Source organism: Rattus norvegicus, chromosome 19 (genome assembly GCF_036323735.1).
Source record: "Rattus norvegicus strain BN/NHsdMcwi chromosome 19, GRCr8, whole genome shotgun sequence".
NCBI classification, from domain to species: domain Eukaryota; kingdom Metazoa; phylum Chordata; class Mammalia; order Rodentia; family Muridae; genus Rattus; species Rattus norvegicus.
Window position 1 is genome coordinate 30,003,688 of NC_086037.1, and position 18,104 is coordinate 30,021,791.

Below are 18,104 nucleotides of genomic sequence, written 5' to 3' on the forward strand. Positions count from 1 at the left end.
AAGTCATGTTGGAATCTATATTTATCTCCAGGAAAACTGACGGAATTCTCCAAGAGTAGCCATGATAACAGATTTATTTCTATCTTCTAGCATCTTCATGTACCATTCTTTAGTGTCTTAAAGTTTTCTCCATAAAAGTCTTTTTAGGCATCATTGTTTACATTTTTCCCTGGGTAGTTTTAAAGCTATTATACATGGGATATTTTTTCCTGATTCTATCTCAGTGAGTTAGAATTGATATATCGAACAATTGCTAAACCATACATATTACTAGTGTTATATCCTTTAACTCTGATAATAGTACTAATTAGAACTAAGAGATTTCTGATAGAGCTTTTAAGTACATTTGAGTATGAGATCATGTCATCTGTAAATAGGAATAATTTGATTGCTGCATGTTTAATTTGTACCGTCTTACCTTTCTCTCTTCTTACTCTTATCTGTACAGATAAAACATCTATATTGATTGGGAGTAAAGGGAAGCAAGCATTTACCATGCTTCCTTCTAGATCTTAGGGCAGATGCTTCCAATGTCTTCTCACTCAGTATAATGCTGGCTTATGGGTCTGCCCTACAGCCTTTATTATGCTGAAATGGTCCCTTCTCTTCTTAGCGAGATAGTCTTGAACTTGGTTTTTCTGCAGCTGTCTTCAATTATTTACGTGTTGTGTTAAGTTTATTGATTCAAATATGCTAAACTTGCCTCCCTCAGATTAAACAGCTTGGTTACTGTATTCCTTTTAAACTGTTACTTTAAATTATCTTTTAACTATTTATTTAATTTTTTTCACACAAAATGTTGTCCCCCTCTCAGCTCCTCTTCACCTTCCTATCCACCCAGGTTCATATCCCCACCCCACCTCAAATTATTTTAGTTCTCTTTTGAAATATTTTTATTCTTTTTACTTTATGAATGTATTGCCTCTATGTACATGAGGAGATCCAAAGAGAGCATCAGATCCCCCTGGATCCTGAATTATAGGTGGCTGTGAGGCATGACATCAGTACTGGGGACCAAATCATGACCTCTGCAAGAGCAACAAATGCTCTTAACGGCTGAGCCATCTCTCTAGTCCCTTAATGTGCTTTTGAATTCAGTTGTAATTGTTTTGTTGAGAGTTTTATATTTATGGCCAATAAACGCATCAGTCTATTGTTTTATCATTGTCTCATTAAGGATCTTGAACATCAAGGTAATCATAACTTGGCAGAATGAGTTTGGTAGTGTGCCTTCCCTTTTGTTTGCAACAAAAGTAAGCAGACAACAATGAATATGGGCGAAGGTGTTTGGAAGGACAAACCATTATTCACTGTTAGTGTGTGCATATGGATGTAACAACTGATGGAAAGGAAAATAGAGCTTTCTCAAAAGTCTAAAGCAGAACTGTATGGCCCAACTTAACCACCTGGGGATCTATGCCCAAAAGACTCTAAATCCTACCAAAGTGGTATCTATAGTTCCTAGTTATTGCTGTAGTATTCACAATAGCTAAAAACGAGTCAGCCCAGATGTCCAAACATCGACATTCAGAAGAAGAAGAAAATGGGACACATTTACACAATGAGATTTTATTCAACGTTAAAGAAAAATGAAATCATAGAATTTCAGAAACAGTGAAAAGAAACAAAACAACCTAGACTCAGAAAGACAAATACCACATTTTCTCTCATACATGGTTTTAGATATTAATGTTTATATTCTTGTATGTATATTGCCAATTGGTCATGAAGCTAGGAAGAGTCTATGAGAGAAAGAGATATATGTGTGTGTGTGTGTGTGTGTGTGTGTGTGTGTGTGTGTGTGTGTGTGTGTGTGAAAGAGAGAGGAAGTTGGAGGAGGAGGAAGAGGAGGAGGAATGAAAGTACAAAGGGGGACTATTATCATGGAAAGGATGAGCTGAGAGACACAAAGGGATGAGGAAGAGTAGAAAAAGACCAATAATATAATAACAAAATCTACATCAAACTCCATAATAAAACCCACTACTAAGGAGGCTAACTTAAAAACTATTAAAACAAAAGTACCATGTTCATTTATATAAAAAATCTCTCCAATTCTCTCCCCTGAAAGGTTGTGAGTTCCTTGACCATGTCAGTGCATGACAGAAGACTAGACCACTTGACAGGAATCTTATAAAGATAAATTTGGCAAAAAGAAAGTGATGCAATGTAAGATTTTCACCAAAATGAGATCTAAAACTCTACCAGCAAAGAGAAGCTGGGGGGGGGTGTGCCCTAATCTCTCTGGTGGTCAACTGTTTGGGTGTGAGGGGCTTGATGTAAGGACCCAAGACCTAAGACTCACCTTGCTTGAAGGTGTCTGCAGAGCTGGTGCCTGGGTTTGGAAAATAAGAGAGCACTAAGTTGTGAATGCCATGCTGAGAGATGCTTACATAAGAAGTTGTTGGGCCAGTTTGTGGACTCCTGCAATCTAAGTGTAGAGTCCAAACAATTTAGATAAAGCAGAGTAAACTCTGGGTGGGGATGGCTTAGTGAACTCCTGAAAAGCCCCGTAGGACTCTTTGGAATAGAAGGATTGTTCTTTTCTGGTAGCATACAATCGATTGAGAGGAATTTGCTAGTAATCTCCAGGAGTGCGGCAGGATCCAGGATCCGTGTGGTCCCCTTGTCATAGGCTGGAGATCTCGCTGTCCCCCAAGCCTGTAGCCTTCTATCATGTGCCTCTATGCTCTGATCCTGGTGTTTCTTGCAGCATTCACAGCAGGGGGTAAGTTTTTATGGAATACAAATGTCCCGTTGGTGGGGGGTCACATTTCAAAAGCTAATAGTGGGTAGAGTTGGGCAAAAGTGACAAACGTTTAAAGCTGTTGTGAGCTTTGATCCATAGCAGTTTTTACTGTTTAAACAAATATCCCAGACCAGCTATTGGAGTGAGTGGACATGCTGTGTCAGAGAAAAACAAACGCTGGGACTTAAGATCACATGGCAGGTACAGAAGGGCAATGAGCTAGTCACATGTGTCACACAGGGGATTAGGAAAGCCCCTTACTAACTTAACTGCTCCTTTACTGCTCCTTTACATTTTGCCTGATCATGGAGGGAAGCTTGGTAGAAAGTTCAGAATCACAGCCAAATACTTCCAAACCACTTGTCTTCAGGCAAAGTACTCAGCGTGGTGATCTTGTGTCTTCCTCTCTCTACAGAAGTGGTGACAATACCCTCCCCATTGGGTCACTGTGAGGATGCCTTAGGTGGCTCTTTCTATAGTATTTAGGGTGGGTTTAGGTGAGAAGAGGTGAGGGAAGGGGGTAGATAAATGAGAGTGCTTCTGGATTTGATGTATTCCAGGATCCACAGTCCCCACAGAAAAGTAACATAGGCCAACACATCAGATGAGCAATTTAAATTCATGGTTAATACAAGATTACATATTGGGCCTCAGTGTTTATCTGTGAGGAGTTGAGATCCATAGGGCTGTACACACTGCAAACACCCACTTATCCTATCTATGACTCCTGGATCCAGAGCTGGCGTTCATCTATAAGAACACCGATAGCTTAGAACCTGCTTCAATTTTATCGTCTCAACTAGGAGCTGAGAGCAAAGCAGAGAAGGGTTTAGAATGGAGGTTTTTTGTTTGGTTGATTTTGCTTTGTTGTTGTTTTTTTTCTGCTGGTCATTCTATTTCCATTGTGGGGTGTGTGTGTGTGTGTGTGTGTGTGTGTGTGTGTGTGTGTGTGTGAGAGAGAGAGAGAGAGAGAGAGAGAGAGAGAGAGAGAGAGAGAGAGAGCTGTTTACAAGCTCATGTTCTTGTGATAAGTGGGATCATTTGGGATTCCCTGGTAAATCTTGGAGAAATACCTTAAAGGAACCGAAAAGAACCTCTAGCACACGGCTGATTGCTCACGATGTTGATGTGTGCACATTACACACATGTAAGTGGCGACTGCTATACCTGGCCTTGTTCATAACTCCCACCTGAGCCAAACACTTCTTATTCTGAGAAGTCTGGTTTCTACCCACTCTATCTCAGCGGGAGGTGGGTATTGGTCCGATGGAGGCTATGTCTAAATCTGCTCAGACGTTGCTCCCTTCACTTCTTCAAAACACTTGGCATCTTCTGCAACCTATACCCTTATCCCAGTCCTTCTGCAAGGCTGTGCCCTTATTCTGATGCCCTACGGTAGACATTCTTACCCTTAGCTGTGGCTGTCCCTGCATTCTTGCTTGCAGAGCTTTTATCGCTTCACGGTAGCACCGGCAGAGTGGTAGCACGCATCCCTGCCATATACACTGAACTTCAATCGCCTCTTATCATCTTTACCAGCCTTACAGCATCATCCTAGTACCTCTCACCAGTTTCTCAGTAGGATCTGCCTCTCACTGAGCCAGGTTTTTTTTTTTTTTTTTTTTTTTTATTAACTTGGGTATTTCTTATTTACATTTCGAATGTTGTTCCCTTTCCCGGTTTCCGGGCAAACAGGTTTTTTTTTTTTTTTTTAAGGCAAAAATTGCTATTCTTCTTCCCCCCATCTTTATTAAATTGGGTATTTCTTATTTACATTTCAATTGTTATTCCCTTTCCCGGTTTCCAGGCCAACATCCCCCTAGCCCCTCCCCCTCCCCTTCTATATGGGTGTTCCCCTCCCCATCCTCCCTCCATTACCGCCCTCCCCCCAACAATCACGTTCACTGGGGGTTCAGTCTTGGCAGGACCAAGGGCTTCCCCTTCCACTGGTGCTCTTACTAGGATATTCATTGCTACCTATGGGGTCAGAGTCCAGGGTCAGTCCATGTATAGTCTTTAGGTAGGGGCTTAGTCCCTGGAAGCTCTGGTTGGCTGGCATTGTTGTTCATATGGGGTCTCAAGCCCCTTCAAGCTGAGCCAGGTTTAAATCCTGACACCAAATCCTCTTTCTTGCCTCGACATCGAGGAGGGATCAGTTCTTCCTTTCTCATTCATATCTTCATGTTAATTTATGGCATTCTCCTCCTAGTTATAAAAAGTAGACGGTGTCTAGCAGAAAGCAACTCACATTGTCACCATCCACAGACTTCCTAACATACAAGTTTTCCAGAAAGCGTCTCTCTCAATGCCTTGATAATAACTAACAAGAAGAAAGGAGGGAAGCATCGTGTTTGCTTTAGTCACACGAAGCATGGTTACAGCTCGCAACCTGCTTTTCATAAAGATTTTCCCAGTGTTAATGGCTGTTCTTCTTTATATAAATATATTTTAGACTTATCATGGGGCTTTGTCCTGATAACCCTAATAATCATAAGTAAAATAAAAGTCAGCAAAGCATAATCTGAGGATATATAACTTTCTTCCAAAAATTAACTTAATATTTTATACTAATTAGCAGGAAATAACAGCAGGAAACACCTTTTTTTTTAATAATTAACTTGTAGATACCTTGCATCCCATATCCTGTTTTGTTCACTGTTTTCAGTACAGAGTGTTCAATAAAGTGGGTTATTCTTCCGTTAGGTGGAAGCCGGGAGTCATTTTCTATTATGTCACACTTGCAGAAGGAAGTATGCTTTCCTTATGAATATGGGAGCAGTTGTAAGAGTGATAGAAAAGGAATCACCAGTAAGAGTGCTCTGAGGCATTGAGGTAGTTGACCATGTGAGTGCAGCCATGGGTGATCATGAGGAGGTGTGCACAAGTGCCCCTGTCTCTTGAAGGAAGATCGGGCTGATTTCCTCAGATCCCATAATACACAGAAGTAGGACAGATCAAAGGAGCAGAGCAATGAAAAATGATTGTCTCCTGTGTAAGAATGAGGTATATGGAAGTACATAGAATATATAGAAGTATATATAGAAATAGTGGAATCCATAAAAGGCTCTACTCTGGATCACCCAACTCAGAGCCAATGGGGGAATATCCTAGAACTTAAAAAGTTCCTTTACTCTGCAGTTGTTCAGACTTTGTGTTTGTCCACTGAGCAAGACCAAAGACCTCCTACGCAGGCACCTTCTCGCTCCTGAGTAGCCATTAACAGCTACAGGCTCTGGCTTGGTGGTGCGCAACTCAGCCATCCCAACAGACCATCTGTTCTACTCTGTGTGCTGCTGCTGTTCTGCATGCTCTGCACCTCCCCCGCTCACTTCTGCATCTGCGAGAAGCAGAAGTTCTTTTGAGACAAAAAAAATCAGAAGTGTTCATTCTAGGATACATATTTCAACTCAGCATTAGGCCAAGTATCTCTATGGTCCTGTCCTATAAGATCAGACTCCTGAGAGAGGAGAGATACCTCGTACATCCTTTTGTCTACAATGAGGCTCTGCTTTTTTTTTTTTAAAGACAAGATCTAATTGTATAGCTATGGCTGTCCTGGAACTCTCTGGGTAGACTAGGCTAGCCTGGAACTCACAGACATATGTCTGCCTCTGCCTCTGTGCCTTGAGTGTTTGAATTAAATATATGTGCACATTTGATGGGACAGTACCAAGTCCTTAATGGGTACATGTTTCCAGAGACTTTTGAAGATTATACTCTACTCGGGGTCACAAACATTACTATCAGCCACCCCTCTTTGCTTAATCCATTTCATGGGCAATTCCAATTTGTCCATTCCTTCAGCCCTCCAAAACAAGGACTGTTTTCTTCAACATTATCTTATGTTGAGAACATAATGAGACTTACGGGACTGTGGCAGTTAATCAAGACATCCCTCAGACAAAGGGAGACCTATTAGAAATCCTGATCTGAGTTTTTCTCCCTAATGTGCTCTCTTTTTCTCTTGACCACCAGGACACCCATCGTCACTACCCGTAGTGGACACCCTGCAAGGCAAAGTCCTCGGGAAGTACGTCAGCTTAGAAGGATTCACACAGCCTGTGGCCGTCTTCCTGGGAGTCCCCTTTGCCAAGCCCCCTCTCGGATCTCTGAGGTTTGCTCCACCACAGCCTGCAGAGCCCTGGAGCTTCGTAAAGAACACCACCTCCTACCCTCCTATGTAAGTCACAAGAGTGGACCTGTACCTCTTTTGGAGGAAACCTGCCTCACAATGACATAGGAAGGGCTCAACACTGTCCTCTAACTGGCTTCTACTTTGTTCTGAAATCAGTAACATTATGGAGGACTTCTGCCTCCCCAAGTCCCCGCTCTGCTTTTCAGAGGGTCTTTTTCTCTGAGTGCCTACAGAATGTTTTTTCACCCCTAACAAAAGCCTTTCAACTCCCAGAAATAAAAGAACATTATGGACACTTGAAACACTTAAAACTGCCTAGCCTCCTAGAATCCTTTCTTCATAGTGTACTACTTGAACTCCCACTACTTTATATGTTTTTGTTGTTTATTTAATGAGTGCTTACTACAGAAAAGTTAGGAAATACAAGATGTGGAGCCGAGGAATGTGACTCCACACAGGTTACTACTCAGAAACAGCTGTCACTGCCATCAACATATTTCCCGTCTTTTGTCTGTCACAGGCCTCTATCACTCTGATGAATGCCTCTCTCGCTGACCAGTATGCTGGCAGCCTCAGTCATCCTCTGCCACTGACTCTCAGATTGTTGCTTTTAATCGCCTTAATTCCAGCATCACACTGCATTATATGCACCGAGTCTTTAACATATGATCAGGATGAACTGTTGAAACTACTCCACATATTCATGAATACATTAGGATAAGTCCCACGAAATAGAATTATTGAACCTAAACAATGAACCTATTCTTAAATTTTCTCCAGAGCTTCTCCATTAAGAAACCATGCCCAAACATTAATTAGACTTACTGAAATATTTTTATTCTGCCTTTGGGGAAACAAATAATACATAATGATCATGGCAATAATAAATGTAATGTCAATCTTGATTTTGTGGTGAAATCCTCATGAACTTAATGGATTCCTCTTTTGACATTTGAGTCATTGCTTTTAAGAGTATTACACTCTTTCCCTTGATGATGTAAGAAAAGTTCTCAGAATGAAATGTGGAACCATTTCTACTGATTCATTTCTGTGCGTGACATGCATTTCTGTGTCATCCTGACATCTGAGGATCTTTGCAGCTCCTTCTACAAGAAAATAATGCTTGGCTCCTGGGATCTGGGAATATTTCTTGTAAGGTACTGAGAATATCAGAACTGCCCCACATGAGCATATCTCAAGGTGGTGAGATATTTAATCAGGTCTCTGACCACCCGTGCCTTGTCTTCTCATCTATGAAATGCAGACGAAGGTGGAGCTCACTGAAGAACTTAACCTATATGTGTGCGCATACAATGCAAATCAGTCTTCCTCACTGGAAGACATCAGTAACATTACCCACTCTAATCTCGAATGGCCTTTGGAATCTTTTATGAGAGTAACAATGGTTACTTTAATAATTGATAAGAGAATCCTAGCAGGCCAGGGTTGGTTGCAAAGCTCTTGGACATAGCTATCTCCTTATTGAGACCTGGCAGATTGGGATCTAGGTCAGGAAATAAGGTGACCCAGTTTATCAGTGGGTGAAGCTGAATTGGAAAGCAGTTCTCTTGGGTTACTGATGAAATGTCTGCTGGTTAAGAGCATTTCTGTGGTGATGGTGGTCCCCCCAGAACTAGACCATGTTCACCTGGTAGAGAATCTCAGTCAGCGATATATTTAGCTCACTGGACAAAGCTCAGCAGAACATGGGGTCCTGTCTAGGCAGTACAAGTAGTGTCATCTCCATGGGCAAACCAATATAAGCGCCTATGTTCTTCTTGGCCAGAGAAGATAGAAGACTCTGGAGAGGGAGACACAGTAAGTTCTCCACTTGCTGTAGAACAAGGAGACTGCAGCTTCAGGATGCAGTTCCCATGGCCTCCATTCCAGTGTCCCCAGGGGATGATAGCAACTTAAAGAATTATATCTCCCGGGCTGGAGAGATGGCTCAGCGGTTAAGAGCACTGGCTGCTCTTCCAGAGGTCCTGAATTTGAATCCCAGCAACCACATGGTGGCTCACAACCATCTGTTATGAAATCTGATGCCCTCTTCTGGTGTGCCTGAAGATAGCGACAGTGTACTTACATACATGAAATAAAAAAATAAGTTAAAAAAAAAGATTCTATCTCCCAGCACACAGTTGATGCCAGGTAATGTTTCCAGTTTGCATCTGGTAGAATAGAACCGTGGGTGCTCTCTCTCCTCTCACAGGTGCTCCCAAGACCCCGTGGCAGGGCAAATAGTCAATGACCTTCTAACTAACCGGGAAGAGAACATTTCTCTCCAGTTTTCTGAAGACTGTCTCTACCTAAATATTTACACGCCTGCTGACTTGACAAAACGTGATAGACTGCCGGTAAGTTATGGAACTGTTCTAGCCTTCTGAGTTTCACCATGTGGCTCCTCCGTACAAACAGAAGGGCCTAAAACAACTCGAGCCATGGGCACCACAGCAATGAACCAATACAGAGACCCAGAGCTTCCCTCCACCATACAAGACATTTTCCCTTGATTTTCCCCAGGAGCCTCAGGCAATGGTACTTGCCTTCTGTGTTCCCTAAAATCTGGGAATGTTGTTGTGATGTAGCCTTCATTCCCTGAGTCTCCAAAGCAGTACTACATAGTAGCTTCTTTAACCCCCTGTGACTTTGTTTCCTCATGTGTGAAGCTGGTGTTTAGAGGTGATGGCCTCACAGATAAAATCTAATTCTTCCCTGATTTTTCTCACACAAATAGAAGGCAAACTGGTCATCTATGGTTATTTGCTGGTCATCCTTGGCCCGAGGAATTGTGTGTCAGTACAAAGAACTGCTTGCTTCTGAGAGCATTCGTGGTAGTAGCCCACAGCTAGGGGCAGATATCCTGCTGGGTTGCAGATGTTGAGAATGCTCCTGGAACTGGAGTTATTAGCCCTATGATGACACAGGTTATAGACCATTGCATTTTGCTACTGCTGATGCTTCTGCTGAAGTTGCTAATGTCACAGTTATAGAAGGCAGGGGCTTCTTCCCCAGAGAGTAGCTTCTGGGCTACACTCCATTCTCTGGGTAGGGACTATCATTGTACCTTCCAATTTAGTTAGCTGTTAGGATTCCCCGGCACGTCAAGCATTACAGATGTGAGGCTTGTATATCAGGATTCCCCAGGTCCTGATAGCAGCTATTGCTACTGTCCCATTCAGGAACAAGAGTTGCTGAAGCCTGGGGTCCATAATACCCAGCAGCTCTCTTAAACTCTTATAGAAGACAAGACCTGTAGCATCTCTTCTTTGACTTCTGTAGTCCTATTTGTCCACAAGCCTTAGCTGTCCACTCTCTCCTCTTGATTTCTCCATTTACCCTGTGTCTGTCCTCACTATTCTCAGGGACATTTCACCTGCCTCTCTCTGCTATAGTCACATTTGAGGCTGCTATGTCTAGGGTGGTATCTACCATTGCATTTTGCTACTACCGATGCTTCTGCTGAGGTTGCTAATGTCGCAACCCCTGCCGGCTCTGTTACTGCTGTGCTTCTAATGCTGCTGTCAACTCTGCCATTCTTCTGACAGACCTGTGTTGTCCCCAACTGTCCTGATGCATGCCGCTGGCCCTGTAATAGCTGCAGGGTGTTCCCCCTGGCTCTGAAGCTTTCCTTTTCTCTGTCACTGATTCCTCTCCTTTCTTCTGATCACTACCTGAGCCTACTGGACAAATAGGAGATATCAAGATATATCAGAGGGTCATCTGCATCAGAAAAAAAGACTAGCCAAGAAGAGTCCACTCTAGAGAAGCCTTTGGCTCACATGTGCAACTTCAGCACTGAAGAGACTGAGGCAGAAGCATTTGAGCAACTTTGATGTCAGCATGGGCTACATAGCAACTATGGGTCCAGTTATGCTTACTCTGTCTTTAAAAAACAAAGTCTTACCTGAGAGGAAGAGAGGGGTGGGGAGAGAGAGAGGTAAGAAAGAAAGAAAGAAAGAAAGAAAGAAAGAAAGAAAGAAAGAAAGAAAGGAGGGAGGGAGGGAGGGAAGGAAGGAAGGGAAAGGAAAGGAAGGAAAGAAGGAAAGAAAGGAAGGAAGAAAGAAAGAAAGAAAGAAAGAAAGGAGGGAGGGAAGGAAGGAAGGAAGGAAGGAAGGAAGAAAGAAATAAAGAAAGAAAGAAAGAAAGAAAGAAAGAAAAAAGAAAGAAAGAAAGAGAGAAAAAGAGAGAAAGAGAGAAAGAAAGAGAAAGAAAAGAGGAGGAAGAAGTGGAGAGAGGGAGGAGGAGGAGAGAGGAGGAAGAGGAGGAGGAAGAGGAGGAGGAAGAGGAGGAGGAAGAGGAGGAGGAGGAGAGAGAAGAGGAGGAGGAAAAGGAGGAGAGAGAAGAGGAGGAAGAGGAGGAGGAGGAGAGAGAAGAGGAGGAAGAGGAGGAGGAGGAGGAAGAGAAGGAGGAAGAGGAGGAGGAGGAGAGAGAAGAGGAGGAAGAGGAGGAGGAGGAGGAAGAGGAGGAGGAGGAGAGAGAAGAGGAGGAAGAGGAGGAGGAGGAGAGAGGAGAGAGAAGAGGAGGAAGAGGAGGAGGAGGAGAGAGGAGAGAGAAGAGGAGGAAGAGGAGGAGGAGAGAGAAGAGGAGGAAGAGGAGGAGGAGGAGAGAGGAGAGAGAAGAGGAGGAAGAGGAGGAGGAGGAGAGAGAAGAGGAGGAAGAGGAGGAGGAAGAGGAGGAGGAAGAGGAGGAGGAAGAGGAGGAGGAAGAGGAGGAGGAAGAGGAGGAGGAAGAGGAGGAAGAGGAGGAAGAGAGAGAAGAGGAGGAAGAGGAGGAGGAGGAGAGAGAAGAGGAGGAAGAGGAGGAGGAGGAAGAGGAGGAGGAGGAGAGGGAAGAGGAGGAAGAGGAGGAGGAGGAAGAGGAGGAAGAGGAAGAGGAGGAAGAGAAAAGGCCTTTTACTGGGTCTACTCTAGAGGCTCAGGGTGGGACTACGGGAATTTCCTCACTGGATCACTTGTTCCTTCATCCTGCTGTTGTACTCAGCATCACCATATGCACAGTCAGACACGGAGTCTGAGAAAGATGAAGACGAGCCATTGACATGAAGCCCAGGCATGAGGAGAGTAGAGTGTTGGGGTGAGCATGACAACATTGGCCTCAGATGTTCCTGTGATGATGTTTTGTTTAAGGAGGCCTGTACAGACAGGATTCATAGTCTTTGAAGAAAGGAAGAAACAATGGTGAAGACGACATTCTAGGCCCCAGCAATGGGTAGGAAAGTTTGCCTGCTGTAGCCTTGCTCAGTACTAGCCCTGCTTCAGTGAGGCCATACTTGAGTCAGCTTAGATTTACGTAACCAAACAGTACAACTTCTATGGTCCTTCTGAGGAGCTTTCTGGTAATCTGTGTTGTTGCTTCCTTCTCCAGGTGATGGTGTGGATCCATGGAGGTGGACTAGTGTTAGGTGGGGCATCCACCTATGATGGACTAGCCCTGTCTACTCATGAAAATGTGGTGGTAGTGGTCATTCAATACCGTCTGGGTATTTGGGGATTCTTCAGGTAGTTTGAACTCTTATTAGTCTATTTGTTTTCTCATTATATATCAAAATACCAGATCAATACTTATGATATTTATAAGGAAACTATTTATTGAGTTAAGAATTTCAGAGGCTGATCATCCAAGATACATTTTTTTCCTTCTGTTTGGAGTCTGGTGTGGGCTCTTATATTGAGATCAACCTGTTAGAGGGACAAAAATGGAGTCTTCAGTTTGCAGAAGAGATCACATAGGAGACACAAAGCTGGAGGGAGAAACTGAGGAAGCCTTGCAGTTTTTATTCCTGGCTCACTAGGAAACTAACCCTGGTGCTATGATCTCACCAAGGGCAGTACTCTTGTACCCCATCATTCTTTCACATGAGCACATCCCAATGTAACAGCTGCCAGATCAAAGATGCCAGGACTCAGTTCTAGTGATGGCAAGCATCTATAGACCTCTGCCAGGCTCCTTCAGAACGCATCCTGCTCTTCCACTAGCGGACCTCGCTTATCCATTAATTCTCTACTTCTTTGCACTTCTTCTAAGCAGATTTATGAGTTGTTCCTTTTATGGTTCAAGGCATAGATAATAGCTGTCTCTAGACCACCTTTTGCAGAGTGGGCACATTGTTGTAGGAGGTGGATTGAGTTACGCCATGCTTCTGCTGTTCTGAGCAGAGGGAAAAGAACAGAACCTTCCTCCTTTTCCTGCATCTCACTGTTGGTACTGGCTATGCCACCTCCTGATTGCTTGATATAGAAGCCTAGAGGGCATTTTGGACTCCACTATTCAATATCTAACCAATGAGCAAGTCCTTTTGGCTCCACCTTCAAAACAAACTGACCGCATCTACTTTTATCATCTACTCCCTGCTTCCACACTGATAAAAATCTTACAGTTTAGGACTGGATTATTGTTATAACCAGCAGCTTTTATAAACCCGTTACTTCTAAGGCATGAATTTTCTACAGAGTAGTCAGAATGCTATAAGAGATAGGGGCTGAATCAAATATGCTTCTTCAAATGGTTTCCACACATGTGTGGAATCCCTTGCCAGAGAGAGCCTGTGTCTGCTGTTAGATACACTCGGATGTTTGTTTCCATGGCTCCAGTGTTTTGTAACTGCTACTTTTATGACAAGCAGTAACATCTTATGATATTCATAAGCCTACCTGCTCATTATACTCGAGTCTCTATTAAACAGCTAGCACTGCTCCCAAGAGGCCTTTCTTGGTCCTGCAGTCTGAAGTACCACCCCCCACACACACACCCACACACACTGCCCCCATCCCTACATCTTTAATAAGCTGGTTTTATTTTTATTTTCAAAGAACTTTCATTACTTGATACTAAAACTTCTTCCCACTCATTTATTATTCTTTGCAGTGTGAACTGACTACACTCTCAGAAGTTGGAGATTTTTGACTGTCTTGTTTCTAGAGGAGCACTAACTAGCTCTTAGGCTATCTTCACAGTTCACAGTTCCTGGAAGATAAGTGTTAAGTCCCAGAGAGCACATTGCTAGAGACGAGAGGCAGGTGAAGCCATGTATTAGGAATGTAGAGCACAGCTTACTTCACTAAGAGCCCCAGCCTACTGCTAGCTCTGAGAGTCCAGCCATGCCATATCTAATTTCACCCTGCTTTCATTCAGCACAGGGGATGAACACAGCCGGGGCAACTGGGGTCACTTGGACCAGGTGGCTGCACTGCACTGGGTCCAGGACAACATTGACAACTTTGGAGGGGACCCAGGCTCTGTGACCATCTTTGGAGAGTCAGCAGGAGGTGAAAGTGTCTCTGTTCTTGTAAGTGTCCCTGGCACCAGACCTTATTTAGGTGTGATATCTTCTGATAGAATCCCTTGGAGACGAGACACACCCCAGCCATGGGAACTTCGCTTTCAATACCTAGATTCAGGTTGAAACTTTCATTGCTCAGCAATACACAGTGGAAGATTAAAAACTTCCTTGACTTTTTTTTCTCCATGTTTATTAAATTCTTTGTTTCTTATTTACATTTCGAATGTTATTCCCTTTCCCAGTTTCCAGGCCAACATCCCCTTAGCCCCTCCCTCTCCCCTTCTCTATGGGTGTTCCCCTCCCCATCCTTCCCCCATTACCGCCCTCCTCTCAACAATACATTCACTGGGGGTCCAGCCTTGGCAGGACCAAGGGCTTCCCCTTCCACTGGTGCCCTTACTAGGTTATTCATTGCTACCTATGAGGTCAGAGTCCAGGGTCAGTCCATGTATAGTCTTTATGTAGTGGCTTAGTCCCTGGAAGCTCTGGTTTGTTGGTATTGTTGTTCATATGGGGTCTCAAGCTCCTCCAAGCTCTTTCAGTCCTTTCTCTGAATCCTTCAACGGGGGTCCGGTTCTCAGTTCAGTGGTTTGCTGCTGGCATTCACCTCTGTATTTGCTATATTCTGGCTGTGTCTCTCAGGAGAGATCTACATCCGGTTCCTGTCAACCTGCACTTCTTTGCTTCATCCATCTTATCTAGTTTGGCTTCCTTGACTTCTAAGAGGCACTTTTATGCCCCAGAATAAAAAGCAACTGCTATATATTATTTCTCTTCTCAATTAGTTGAGTTCTTTTTCTCTTTGCTCGTTGTGTTAACATATAATTCATTTTGGAAGAGGGGAGAGAAGTGTTGAAATAAGTTGCAGATTGTAAAGGGGAAGGGTGTAAGGTAGATCAGGCATCACTGTTTCAAGCGAGACCTACACATTGAGGGAACTAGAGCTCTCAGAGCTGTCAGTGAGTCATCTTAATTGGCCTTGTGGCTCTGAAACCCCAATAAAAAGGGCAGCAGTGGGGCTGGGGATTATAGCTCAGTGGTAGAGTGCTTACCTAGGAAGCACAAGGCCCTGGGTTCGGTCCCCAGCTCCGAAAAAAAGAACCAAAAGAAAAGGGCAGCAGTGTCTGGGACTGAGGGTCTAGGGGGGAATGGAGAGATGAGTGTGAGGAAGGATGGGTAGAGGCTCAAGAGGGAGCAGTCTCAAACACACTCTGGTGATATGAGGAATCAAGTTGGGGTAGAGACAAGGAGTAGAAGACACTGTGGGAATCGATGGAAACTTCTGGGAGTCCTCAGTGACCGTCCAGCCTCCTGAGAACTGATCAGAGTGCAGACATATTACCATAATTTTCAAACTTGTGGCTGAATATTTCGAGGAAAATGGTCTTGTTTTCCTCAGAGATAAGGAAAGATGCAGATAAATCCAAGGAGGACAATTGGACATGTATTACTGTAGTGTTTTCACAGCTTTTATCCATCCCCGCATGTATCTACTATCTCTCTCCTGTAGACCTGCCTTCCATTCTCTCTCCTCTCCATTGTGGTGTATGTGTGTCCCTGGGACTCTTATTTACCTATGTTGCATAGCCTTTTCCAATTTTTGAATTTTAGCTTTATTCTGCCATGATTTTCCCTTATATAACAATTATATAGAGTTAGAGCTTCTGTCTTCCACTCTGACCCCACAGGAAACCTAAAATCTAGCTTTAGCTTTTGCAAATGGAGAACTATTTGGATACTTCAACACATGATTATTCTGGATACTTTCTCACAGATTATTTTGTTCAATAACTTAAATCGTTTAGTTCTAGGATAAAAGTCCAAGGTCTGTTTCATGCTATCCCCTTGATGAGATAACTAAATATTATTAAGAATTTCCTAATTTATACAAAAGCCATCACAGTTCATTTTCTTTTTTAGTTCCTGGGTTCCAATGTTGTTAATATGACACATTGATTTCAGGCTTACAATCTAATAACTTTAATTTCCTCCATATATTACTTACACCTGGTGATAAATTCGAATGGCTTGAAGGACAAATTTAATTAATTTTAACGTGTTTACATGCATATTGATATTATAATATGCTTAAGATGAGATTATTCAAATACTTGTTATTGATTCTACTTTTATTTCGTTGAGATCTTATTAGAAACAAGGAATAATTTCAATTTCTTAGTACTTTTTAATATTTTATTTGTGGACTGTGATATGATAGTTTTGGACAAGTTTCCATTTGCAGTTGAGAAGCTTTTGTATTCCCTATGTATAGGGTGACATATTTTGTATAAATCACTTAAGTCCAGTTGATTCATGATATATTTTAGCTCTGAGATTTCTTTGCTTATTTTTAGTTTGGAAGACGTTTCCAAATACGAGGGCTGCATATTGAAGTCCTCTGATATCCTATCCTAGGTAGCCTTTTATGTCCCTTAGTGATTGTCTTATGAAATTAAGAGGCTCCAAATGTTTGCTTTTAATTGTGGTACCTTCTAGATGAATTCTTCTTCCTTTATTAATATGTAGTGTTCCCTATCTCTTATAATTAGCATTGGTTTAAAATATACTTCATCAGCTACAAGGGTAGCTATGCCTGCCTGTTTGCAGTTACTATTTGCTTGGTAATCTGCTTTCTCTGCCTTGGTACTCTGTGTGTGAACCCCTGTCTGTTGAAATGGACTTCCTATCAGTTTTTCCTTCTTCTGACTCTCTTTGGAAGTTGTCTATGAGTGTTTCCAGAGGGCTGTCCAAATGAAGTTCAGCTACAGGATCAGGTAAAATTTGTTGCTGGCTGCCCTGTAGAGCCACCGAGGCAATCCTGCAGTGGCCAGGAGCCAGCAGAACCAAGTGGGGAAGCTTCACACTGGTCCTTAAGGTGGTCCAAATGCTGGTCCCACAGAATCCCGTGAGTCACTGTGAGCATAAAGACTCCTCTACTTATCTCTGACAGGTGTTGTCTCCCTTGGCCAAGAATCTCTTTCACAAGGCCATTTCCGAAAGTGGCGTGGCCCTCACTGCAGGCCTGGTCAAGAAGAACACCAGGCCCTTGGCTGAGGTAAATTCTACTCTGGGCAGTTTCTATGCCCTTTTGTCTTCTCTCCTCACAAATCTCTCTTGTTATGGGACACAGCTGACATTTTCAATTGCTTTAGCCTGTTTTGGGTCAAGCAGTGCATGTTCTGAAGTGATTTTGCATGAATCATGTTCCTTAGACACTTGACCACTGAGTACAAGTTTTGGTGTGTCAGCTGAAAACATCACATGTTATTTTTCTTCATATAAAAGATACAATTCATATGTGGGTGGCAAAAGACACTTGGCCAGAGCATGGAGGAAATAGCTCTACACCAGAAGTAGAACTCTTGGTTCTTTTTCCTTACCACACTGGACATGGCTTCTCTTAACACATTCACATGCACAATATTATGCCCACTTAATAAATTAGTTTTCTGTTTTAAGAGAGGGTCTCACTATGTAACCCTGGCTGCCCTAGAATTCACTCTATAGACCAGGCTGGCCTAGAACTCAGCAAGACCCACCTGCTTCTACAAATTATAAAGATGCAAATATTTAAATAGTCTGTATCAAATTCCAATAACCAACAAAGGCAACACTCTGAGGAGCTCAGAACCCACACCTACTTGTTCATATTGAGAATCTGGGGCAACCGTATACCATCAGTAGAAAGTGAGGATTGAATAGAACTCTAGGCTGTATTTACAGAGGTATAAATACTACTCTTGACCTTTGCTGTGGCCTGTGATCTGTTGAAGAAAATTGCTGTTGTATCTGGTTGTAAAAGCACAACTTCAGCTGCCATGGTTCACTGCCTTCGCCAGAAGACAGAGGAAGAGCTCTTGGAGACCACACTAAAATTGGTAGGTGAAGTTGGTTGGCCTGTCCCAGTGCTCCACAACCTTGTATTTTACCTCAGACTT

At 43.0% G+C, this 18,104-nt stretch overlaps 1 protein-coding gene across 1 annotated transcript in view; it reads left to right on the top strand.

Moving 5' to 3' along the window:
• Positions 1-2,485: 2,485 nt before the first annotated feature.
• Ces1e (carboxylesterase 1E) overlaps positions 2,486-18,104 on the top strand; it is a 36,456-nt gene continuing 20,837 nt past the window's right edge. The window contains exons 1-7 of the mRNA NM_031565.3: positions 2,486-2,728; positions 6,725-6,929; positions 9,097-9,241; positions 12,252-12,385; positions 14,019-14,172; positions 17,117-17,221; positions 17,940-18,044. Coding sequence (NP_113753.2) covers positions 2,677-2,728; positions 6,725-6,929; positions 9,097-9,241; positions 12,252-12,385; positions 14,019-14,172; positions 17,117-17,221; positions 17,940-18,044 — 900 coding nt within the window. The 5' untranslated portion in view covers positions 2,486-2,676. The remainder of the gene's footprint in view (positions 2,729-6,724; positions 6,930-9,096; positions 9,242-12,251; positions 12,386-14,018; positions 14,173-17,116; positions 17,222-17,939; positions 18,045-18,104) is intronic.